General features: G+C 35.6%; 1 protein-coding gene across 1 annotated transcript in view; it reads left to right on the top strand.

Annotated features, from left to right (window-relative positions):
• SRBD1 (S1 RNA binding domain 1) overlaps positions 1–12,042 on the top strand; it is a 225,995-nt gene that overhangs the window by 124,294 nt on the left and 89,659 nt on the right. Inside the window, exon 15 of the mRNA XM_030800181.1 lies at positions 1,569–1,660. Within this exon, the coding sequence (XP_030656041.1) occupies positions 1,569–1,660 (92 nt within the window). The remainder of the gene's footprint in view (positions 1–1,568; positions 1,661–12,042) is intronic.

The raw sequence follows: 12,042 nt of genomic DNA on the forward strand, positions 1-12,042 counted from the left end.
CTCTTCCTTAGAAAAATATGTTGCGTTTGTTGTTTGGCACAAAAATATGAGTTCTCATTTTATTGAGAGTTTAAGAAACTATTTAAGTGTTACCTGGTTGTGCTGGTTAAGGACTCAGACTTGGAAATCAAGCAGGTTAGGGTCCAAATCTAACTCAGTTCCTTTCGAGCTATATGATCTTGGGCATATTACTTATCCCCAAAATGGAACCTACTCCGTTAAATGAGATAATGTCTGTAAAGTGTTTTTTTGCTTTGTGTATAATATGCACTCAGCTGTTATTGTATCATGATGATGGTGATGATGAAAAACAGGATGAGCAGCCTTGCTTTTCAGTTGTAGTGTTTATTTTTTTCTATTTAAATTTAAGATAGTAGATCTTGGTTGCAGAAAGAGAAGTTCTCACATTCCCCAGAGTAATCTTCTCAAGTTGTGGTGGCTTACATTTGTCATAAAAATTTATTCAAGAATTCTCCAAAGATGGGGATAGCAAACTAACTTTTCCACATTTTACTTCTCAATGTTCAGTTGTTACAGTGGGGCAGTATGTTACATGTCATCCATTAAATTTGCCTCATACAATTGAAGTAAATACTGAGGAGCAGAGAAAGGGAGAGGTTGCTAAGAGTGGATTAAAAAGTGAGTCCTAACATGTTTCTGGTTTTGAATATTGACACCTACATGGTCACATGGTATAGAGCCACATGTATTGTGTATACTTAGAGTAGATGATGTTTCTTTGCCTGTCATGTCATAAAGGAGAACTCTAATGTAAAAATTTTTCATAAGGTGTACAAAATGGCAATCCCCATACAAATGTTAGCTGTAAGACAGTATTCTCATTGCGGTTTGTATGGTATTTGGAGCCAAAGAAGAAAGGGAGAGAATGAAAGAGAATGATTTGTGTGACTATTTGATTAAATAAATGATGAAATGAATTAACACCTGCCTGAGTGGAAGGCTTTAAGTTCACTGAAAGGATGATGATTTTCAGACCCTCCTGAAAAGAAGTCGGATGACATCCTGTCTGATCCCCTTTTTTTTTTTTCATGTTGTGGTTGTTAATTGTAACCAGGTAATAACAATAACAGTGCTTATGACAGCGGTTTTTTTGTATGTCTGCATGTGCACATATCCACACATATGTCCATATGCTTTCCAAGATGCCTTAGAATGATTCATTCAGATAAGAATCATAAATGTCAGTCAGTAATGAATTATAAACACAGGAGAGGCTAAGTGCATTCTGAATATTTTGAAGTTGGCATCATGGGAGAGTATTCATTGTATTAATCTGTAAACCATCTATTGTTACCAGTGACAGAGAAAGCAACTGATTGAATTCATTATGGATTTAAGTCTGTGTAATTCATATGTGAAAAAAACAAACACTGCATAATCATTTTATATTAATGGAATATTAGATGCTGTCAGTATCATTGAGTTATGAAGAGAACAGTTTGCCCTGTTATTTTTTTTTTTCTTGTAATGCCTGGTTTCATTCATTTATTTTCTTTGACCAGGCAGGAAGTTTGGAAAGTGATATTCCCCTTTTTCTGTCTTCTCAGTATCGTCAGTGAAGCAGGAGCATCAATCTACAGTGTCAGCCCTGAAGCTAACAAAGAGATGCCAGGGCTGGACCCTAATTTGAGAAGTGCAGGTAAGAAACTATGGACCATCACAAAAACATGTGATTTTGATATTTTGGACAGCATGTGTGGCATGCTAAATATTCTAAATACCAAAGAAACTTTAAAAGTTATACTACATGCATAATAATTGGCACATTAGAAAGTGGTTAATTAGACTAATAATTGAAATTATGGAAAAGAAGAGGAAGAATATTGTACTTTTTTAAAGAACACTGCTGTTCTATAATGGAAAGCTAACCCACAAAGTCTTTAGCAAAATTAAATGCTAGAGAGTTCAGTAATAAAAATAATAGGCCAGGTGCGGTGGCTCAAACCTGTAATCCCAGCACTTTGGGAGGCCGAGGCAGGTGGATCACAAGGTCAAGAGTTCAAGACCAGCCTGGCCAAGATGGTGAAACTCCATCTCTACTAAAAATACAAAAATTAGTGGGGCATGGTGGCAGGTGCCTGTATTCCCAGCTACTTGGGAGGCTGAGACAGGGAATTGCTTGAACCCAGGAGGCAGAGGTTGCAGTGAGCCAAGATTGTACCACTGCACTCCAGCCTGGGCGACAGAGCGAGACTCTGTCTCAAATAATAATAATAGTAATAATAATATTAATAAAAGATCCTAAGATCTTTTATTATTGTTATGAAATATTAAAGCTTTTTGTTGGCAAAAAGTAATACAGTAACATAAAAATATTTGTAATACAAATTTATGAATGTACACAGACTCAGTTTATTGCCAAATATTTCTCAAATGACTAGTCTCTCATCTTGCTGATAGAGTTGTCATTTGATCATGTTTTGTTTAAAACAGCCTGCTTTGATTTTAATTGTATTTGATTGCTTTGATTTCTATAATGTGGAAGAGTCAAAATCTTGTGTGTGAAGAAATTAAGATACTTTGATGCATCTCATGAAAGCAGTTGGTATCATAAGCAATATGTTAGATCAGGTCAGTGCATTTTTCTGTATAATAGGTGAATATTTAGACCACTTGGTTAGTAATGGACCTTTTATTTAATTTTTTCCTTAAATATTCTCATCAGATTTCATTGGCTGTTCTTGAAATCTATACCTGGAGAGATATATATGAAATTTTTACAGTAATCTAAAGCTAAAAGCGTTCTTACATCCAAAAGAGCTTGTAGTTTCCCTTCAGTTGTTTCATGACATAATTCCCTCTCTAAAATGATCATCTTTTTAAATCTGAGCTAAAAATCTTGCTTCTCCTGGGAAGCTGCTTCTTAGCACAGCAGCTCAGCATGATCTCTATCTCCTTACCATGTACTCTTTTGGTGGTTGTCTTATAATAATAATGGCAGAAGGAATAGAAATAGTAGTCATACTGGCAGCTGCTAATAGTAATTTTTTAAGCACTTAGTATATGTGAAACATTGTGTTAAGTATGTTACCAAGATTATTTTATCCTCTCTATTGCCCTGTGGGATATTTATTATTATCCCCACTTTTTAAATTTTATTTTTATTTATTTATTTATTTTATTTATTTTTTTTTTTGAGATGGCGTCTCGCTCTGTCGCCCAGGCTGGAGTACAGTGGCACGAACTCAGCTCACTGCAAGCTTCACTTCCCGGGTTCATGCCATTCTCCTGCTTCAGCCTCCCAAGTAGCTGGGACTACAGGCACCTGCCACCACGCCTGGCTAATTTATTTTTTGTATTTTTTAGTAGAGACGAGGTTTCACCGTGTTAGCCAGGATGGCCTCGATCTCCTGACCTCATGATCCACCCACCTCAGCCTCCCAAAGTGCTGGGATTACAGGCGTGAGCCACCACACCCGGCCTATCCCCACTTTTAAAATAGGAAATTGAGGCTTAAAGAGGCCACATAGCCAGTAAATGTGCACATAATATTTGTGTACCTAATTTCTATAATAAAAGGGTACTTTCATTTATAAAAAAATAAAATCCAGAATTTCTCAAGTTGGCATTGAGAAGGTATCTCCCAATAGTGTGTTGGAAAAAATATGTAGACCGTATTTTCTGAGAGATAACAATTCCTCAGGCCTCCCACTGCTGAAGAGACTGCTGTTTCTTCCTAACCACTGGCCCATGTGTGTAAATAATTGTCACAGTATTATAGGTGAGACAGAATTACAACATTCCAACAAGACTCTATGAAAATAGAAGATAATAAAATGGAGAATCATTCTATGGTTCTAATCACTCTAATTTCAAAGTCTAGCTGTGTCATCAGTGTGTGATTCATTTTAAGTATCTGTGTCTTCCTTCTGTGTCTTAGCTCACTTCTATGTGGCAATGACCATGTTTAATATATACCTAGACACTTTGAGTCTTTAAAATCTGGTCCTGGAGTCAAATATTCAAAGAGCTTGGAGTCTCTACTCTTGGTTTTCCAGAGTCCACTTTCTTTTCAGTTCCTGTTTCTCATTGGGAGTCTTTCTTTTTCCTGGTGATTGATGCCAGGGGTGGCTTTTTACTTTATGTGAGATCTGAGCTACCTACAAGTGTGGATTTTTTACCTTTAAGTCCTCTAAAAGTTTACTGTATAAGAATATAACAGAACTTCAACATTCATATGTGTGTTAAGCATGTGTAAGAAAATAACCCTCATTACTACATCTCATTGGCCAGTTTATCAGCTTATTGAAAACAGAAGTTGTCTTCTATATATATGCTTATATTCCCCACAATGCATTGTACATGGCCTTTAAATTGGATGGATATAGTAGATGGATGATATTAAACTGTTTATTATGGATTTAAAGTGGAAGATTGAGTGTATGTTTTATTCTTTCTCTCCTTCTGAAATTGATTAAAATGACATGATAGAATGAAAGCATAAACCTACCAAGATAAAACCTACTAAGACAAAAGGAATGGGAGAGGAGACAGCAACAACAACAAGATTTGAAGCTTAAAACAGATAGATGAGCAATAAGTGACCTAGTCAACTTGAGAACATTGAATTCTAAGACAGCATTGTAGAAAATACAGAACTAACCTGGGGTGGATCACGCAACCCCTGTAGGTTCAGGAATGGTGCCAAGTACTTTGGAACTATGCTGAGAGGGTTGAGGCTAGGTTGAAAATGAAAGTATTGGTTGAAAGTCTGTTTAAAAAGCAACGAGACCAAATTAAACATAGGCCCAGCAATTTTACTCCTAGGCATGTCCCCAGAAAAATTGAAAACAGGTAGTCAACCAAAATACTTGTACACAAGTGCTTATAGCAGCATTGTTTATAATAGCTAAAAGTTGGAAACAACTCACATGATGAAAGAATAAACAAAATGTGATATAGCCATACAATAGAATATCATTCAGCCATAGAAAGAATGAAGTACTGGTACATGCTACAACACCATATGAACCTCAAAAACGTCATGCCAACATAAGTAAAAGAAGCCAATCCCAAAAGACTACATATTGTATGGTTATATGAAATGTGCAGAATAGACAAATCTGTAGACATTGAAAACTGACTGTAGGTTGTCAGGGACTGGGGAGAGACAGGAATGGACAGTGACTGCTTAATGGGTACAGGGTTTTCTTTTGGCATAATGAAAATGTTTTGAAACTTGATAAGAGATAGTGGGGCACAATATTGCAAGTATGCTAAGTAGCACTGACTTCTGTACTTTAAAATAGTTAATTATATGTTACGAGAATTTCACCTCAATAAAATAACAACAACAATTAACATCCCCTTCCACACAATTGAGGAACTGTCTTTTTACTACCTTTGCAGAAGACTGGGCATTTGTTCTCTGGAGAGGGTTAAACAGAAGGTTTCTACAATAGAGGGCACAGCTTACAAATGAGAGTGGGGATGCTACTGAAGTAAAGGGGAGTTGAGTAAATATTTACATGCTGTTGTAGAGATCTTAGAGAGGAATAAACTTGTGCAGATAAGGGGATTCTGCCAATACAAGAGACAACATTGAAGAAACTTGAGATTAGAGGTACCACAAAGAAATGGCCAGAGCACCCAAAGTAAGCCATAGTTGACAAGCCTTACCACTGGGCAAAACACTTAAAGTCATTGTTTTAGCATCCTGCCCCTGGTGGACAGTCAGAGGTCACCTAACATGTAATGAAAACTTCTACTATTAATATTAAAAACAGATGCCAGAATACACTAGGGAAGAAAAAAAGCTACTTGGAGGAAATAGAGATGATGAAGACAGAAGGAAAAGTTTAACATTCTCAGAGAAATAAAAAAAATTATTTATTTGGAGATATATTTACATAAAGTAAAAGTCACCCTTTTTAGGTACATCATCTATGAATTTTGAAAAGTTTATACTAGTTGGGTAACCTTCAGTCTACCTCCATTACAGTCAGGATACAGAAAATTTTTTTCAGTTCAACATATTTCCAGGTTCTTGTACAAAAATGTAATTATTACTTAGAGGGTCAGGATTACAGTAGATTTGCATTAAGACTACTAAAACTACATTTTAATAAGCATTATAGTGAAAAAATTCTAATTTGGAGTTGTTGACTGAAAAAGACAACATGAGGGAATTTTACTTATTTTCCTCTGTTCCTGTCTGACGTCAAGGGGAAGGATAAAATGAGATGAATATTGGACTTTAAAAATACAGATATCTAATATTGCTAGATAACAGGATGAGACAAACTTTAAAGAGAGTACAGTTCAGTATAGTCTTTTAAGCAAATAAACGGATTTGCTCCAGAAGCTTTAGGATTCTAGATACTTCATAGAACTGAAAGGCCAAAACCCATGACATTCTTTTTATTCTTTGGATATAAGACATATTATGAGTGAGGAGAAATGTTGCTTTCAAGGCTGCTGCATGTGGGCATGCAAGTTATATACTCAACCACTTAACCATAGGAAGTAGCTCTGGTTGCATATCTTTTGGGATGGTAATCTTTACTCAGTCTGGGATCCCTTCCCAACTTTTGGTGTATCAAATGTAATTTTTTTCTCTAATGCTTAACTTTTTGTATTAATATCCCATATTAATTGTCTTCCTCTATACATTGAGCTATGTTACCATTTAATAAATTAGCATTTATAAAAAAACCTAAAATCCCTATATGTACTTTATGTTCTCGTTTCATTGGTCTATCTAGCCTACCACAATGCAACTCTCTCAATTTCTGTGGCTTATAATATGCCTTGCTTTAATTTTTTAAAATTGCATTTTTCATAGTATTTCTTTTTTTTTTTTTGCAAATGAACTTTAAAGCCTTTTAATAAATACAGTTGACCCTGTGCACGCGCCCACAGATTCAACAGTGGATTGAAAATATTTTAAAAAAACAATACAACAATAAAAATAATACAGATTTGAAAATATAGTATAACAATTATTTACATAACATTTACATTGTATTAGGTATTAAATGTAACCTATAGATGATTTAAAGTAAATGGCAGGGTATGTGTAGGTTCTATGCAAATGGTACTCCATTTTATATAAAGGACTTGAGCATCCACAGATTTTGGTGTCTGCAGGGGTCCTGGAACCAATCACTCAAGGATACAGGATGACTGTACTTTTAAAAGTCTATAGTATATAGATTGAAATTCTGTAAAATTTCCACTTTCATCCCTGTTCTGCATGTTTTATTTTTATTATTCATGGGGTTTTGTGTGCGTGTGTGTGTGTGTGTGTGTGTGTGTGTGTGTTTAACATTGTGAATAGGTTTTTCTCCATGATTCGATGTTTTTATTGTTTTTATTACATTTTAATTTCACCATACTGTACATAAGATCTCTGTAATTTATTAACTTAGAACTACAAGTATGTACCCTTTCACCAGCATCTCCCCATTCTCTCCACTCCCCAGCTCCTGTGTTACTGGTTTGATAGCATATGGTAGAAGCATCAATTTTTGTTTGTATGTCTTGAAACTACCCAATTAATTGGAATCTTATTAGTTCTGATATTTTTTCATTTGACTTGCTTAGGTTTTCTAGGTAAACAATCATCATATGTAAATAATGTCATTTCAATATTTATATCTTCCCTTTTTGTCAAGTTGCATCAACTAGAGTTTTCTGAACAATGGTGAATAGTAGTGATACAGCAAACTGTTGTCATTATATGTGGGCAAAATAGTATTTGGCATACATTTGGACACACTACATTTAAAAAAATAATAGCTTCACTGAGATATAATTTACATAACATAAAATTTACCCTTTTAAAGTGTACAAGTCAATGTTTTCTAGTATAATCAGAGTTGCACAACTATCACCACTGTCTAGTTTTATAACTTCATCCCAAAAAGAAACCCATACCCATTAGCAATCACCTCCTTTACTGTCTTCACTCACCACCCAAACTCCTGGCAAACATGAATCTACTTTCTCTCTGTATGGATTTTCCTGTTCTGGACAGTTCATATAAATGAAATCATACAATATGTGGTCTTTGTGACTGGCTTCTTTCACTTAAGCATAATGTTTTCAAGATTCAACCATGCTGTAGCATGTGTCAGCACTTGATTTCTTTTTATTGCCAAATAACATTCTGTTGTATGGGTATACAACATTTTGTTTAGTCATCAGTTGATGGATTTTTTTAACATTTTTGGCTATTATGAATAAGGCTGCTATGAAAATTCATGAATAAGATTTTATATGGACATATGTTTCCATTTCTCTTGCGTGTATGCCTGAGAATAAAAATTGGGGCACATGTAACTATGTTTAACATTTTCCAGAAATCTTTTTGACTTCTATTACTTTGCTGTCCTCATCATTTATTCTCTGCCTCTTTCATTACTTCCTCCTTTTCTTCTCTGTCTCAAAATGTAGACGTTCCCTAAGTTTTGGGCCATAACTCTTCCTCTCTCTTAATTCTCTTTATGAGCAATTCATTAGACTCCCTTTTCCTGAGCTACCTCCCTCTTACTTTCAAGAATCTATTGTCAGCCTGATCATTCTCAACCTAGAGCTCTGCATTATTACTGTCTACTAAATAACGCATTCTTGATTATCTTGCCGGCAGGAAAGTAGCACCATCTCTCTCTAAAGCCTGGGCATAGGAGTTATAAAAATGTCGCATGACATTTTTGTTTTCTCAGTGCATACAAAAGTTGTGTTTATACTATGGTGTGTTAAGAATCTAATGGCATTGTATCTCAAAAAATATGTACACATCTTACTTAGAAAATATTGTTTAAAATGCTAATGATCATCTGAGCCTTCAGCAGTTCACAATCTTTTTGCTGGTGGAGGGTCTCGCCTTGATGTTGATGGTTGCTGACCATCAACTGGTTACTAAAGGCTGAGATGTGGCAGTTTCTTAAAATAAGATAACAATGAAGTAGTCTGCTGTATCAATGGACTCTCCTCTCACAAAAGGTTTCTCTGTAGCATGTGATGCTGTTTGGTAGCCTTTTACATTCAGCAGAACTTTATTTAAAATTGAAGTCCATATTATCCATTCCTGCTGCTGCTGCTTTATCAACGAAGTTTATGTAATATTTGATATCTTTTGTCATTTCCACAACATTCATAGTATCTTCACCAGGAGTAGATTCCACCTCAAGAAGACACTTTCTTTGCTTGTCCCTAAGAAAGCAGCTCTTCATTATGTCAAGTTTGATCATGAGCTTGCAGCAATTCAGTCACATCTTCAGGCTCCACTTCTAATTCTAGTTTTCTTGCTATTTCCACCACATCTGAAGTGACTTTCTCTACCGAAGTATTGAATCCCTCAGAGTCATCCATGAGAGTTGAAATCACTGTCCTCCAAACTCTGGTTAATGTTGACATTTTGCTCTCCTCCCATGAATTATGAATGTTATTAATAGCATCTAGAATGGTAAATCCTTTTCCAAAGATTTTCAACGTACTTTGCCCGGCTCCTCAGAGAAATCACCATCTATGGTAGCTATAGCCTTACAAAATGTATTTCTTAAAAAATAAGACTTGAAAGTCAAAATTACTCCATGACACATGGTATACAGAATGGATGTTGTGTTAGTTGGCATGAAAACAGTATTAATCTTGTACATCTCCATCAGAGCTCTTGGATGACAGCTGCATTGTCAATGAGCACTAATATTTTGAAGGGAATCTTTTTTTCTGAGCAGTAGGTCTCCACGGTGAGCTTAAAATATTCAGTAAACCATGCTGTAAACATATGTGCCATCGTGCAGGCTTTGTTTTTTTGTTGATAGAGCACAGGCAGAGTAGATCTAGCCTAATTTTTAAGAACCCAAGGATTTTCAGAATGGCAAATGAGCCTTGACTTCAACTTAAAGTCACCAGCTGCATTCCCCTCTAATAAAATAAGTGAGGCTGTCTTTTGAATCTTTGAAGCCAGGCATTGACTTCTCCTCTCTAGCTATGAAAGTCCTAAATAGCATCTTCTTCCAAGAGAAGGCTATTTTGTTTACATTGACAGTCTGCTGTTTATTGTAGCCACCTTCATTATGATCTTAACTAGATCTTCTGGACAACTTGCTACAGCTTCTACATCAGCAGTTGCTGTTTCACCTTGTACTTTTATGTTAGGAAGATGGCTTATTTCCTTAACCCTCACAAACAAGCCTTTGCTGTCTTCAAACTTTTCTTCTGCAGTTTCCTCACCTCTCTTAGCTTTCATGGAATTGAAGAGAGTTAGGACCTTGCTCAGGATTACACTTTGGCTTAAGGGAATGTTGTGGCTGGTTTAATCACTCAGACTTTCTCCATATCAGCAAAAAGCTGTTTTGCTTTCTTATCATTTGTGTGTTCACTGGAGTCACACTTAATTTCCTTCAAGAACTCTTCCTTTGCATTCACAACTTGGCTAACTGGCCCAATAGGCCTACCTTTCAGCCTTTCTTGGCTTTCAACATGTCTTTTCAATAAGCTTCATTATTTCTAGCTTTTGATTTAAAGTAAGAGACGTGCGACTCTTCCTTTTACTTGAACACTTAGAGACCATTGTAGGGTTATTTATTGGCCTGATTTCAATACCGTTGTGTCTCAGGGAATAAGGAGGCCCCAGGAGAGGGAGAGAGGGGAATAGCCAGTTGATGGAGCAGTCAGGACACAGACATCATTTACTGATTAAGTTTGTTACCTTATAGGTGTGGTTTGTGGTGTTCTAAAGCAATTACAATAGTCATATCAAAGGTTATTGGTCACAGATTATCATAACAAATATAATTAAATTTTGAAATATTTCTGAGAGTTACCAAAATGTAACACAGTGACCAGAAGTGTGCCCATGCTGTTGGAAAAATGGCGCCAATAGACTTGCCCAACTCAGGGTTGCCACAAATTTTCAATTTGTGAGAAATGCAGTGTCTGAGAAGCACAATAAAACGAAATGCAATACAATGAGGTATCCCTATATTCTTAAATTCTTGACTTGGTTTACTGTTGTGGGGGCTTTTGTTGTTGTTTTTACTCAGAGTATTTTGGCAATGTATATGTGTTGAAAATCATTCTTATTGCATTACACATTTAAATGTTAGGCTAAAGAAATAATATTTGCTTTAGAGAAATTCAAGTATATCTCTACTTTAAATCTGTAATTATGAATGTGGTTATTAGAAGAAAGCATTTCTCCTATCACCTGCAATGCTTGCACTAACTAACCTTTTGTGATTGATTTCTTTAAATAATAAAGGTGTATGTGAAGGTCTTGGAATCTCCATCTCTTCTGGGAGAAAAATAGATTGTATAATACCAGCTCAATGTTCTCTAAGCTTGCTTTGCAAGGCGCTATTGTCACTATTTATTAGATGTAGTAATAAAGGATATGAAAAAGACTTGAATGATCATGCGTTGAACTTGATGTTCACAGTTGATAAGTAGATCTTATGTCTGATTAGAGAAGTGGTAGATATCAGTGACTGGAGACTATGAGAGTCACTTGCAAGAGATGGCTTTTGTTTCCAGACCCTGAACAGCTTAACATGGAAACAGGCATAGGATTTTCTTTGATGGTCTTAATATTTTCACTTAATGAATTTACATTTCATCCAACCTGTATGAGAAGGTGACACTGATTAGCTTCCATGTGTTTTGAAAATGGAAGCGGTTCATATATAAAGACGCAGTGTAAATATGCTACTGGAGAGGGAGGCTGCCTTTAGAACTATTCATAAGAGTTGTAATAGTTATCTTTTTTTATCTAGCTTAATCTATCTTATAAACGAAATTAGATGTGAATTTTTATTGATATTTGGTAAAACAATGACAATAAATGACGATCAAGTAAAATCATGACACAGTTAAAGGAATGTTTGAAATTAACTCTAAAGTTTCTTGAGCATGGATTGTAATGGTCAAAAAAGGGATGTAATTAGAGCTATGGTGTGTTAAGAGACAAGCAGTTGGGACAGAAGGAGATCACTTGCCAGGGCAATCTTGCAGTCATATTCAAGGCCACATGAGTATATTCATTAGCCAAGTAACTTGATCTCTGGTTGCATTAAG

The sequence above is a fragment of the Nomascus leucogenys genome, chromosome 19 (assembly GCF_006542625.1).
Source record: "Nomascus leucogenys isolate Asia chromosome 19, Asia_NLE_v1, whole genome shotgun sequence".
NCBI classification, from domain to species: domain Eukaryota; kingdom Metazoa; phylum Chordata; class Mammalia; order Primates; family Hylobatidae; genus Nomascus; species Nomascus leucogenys.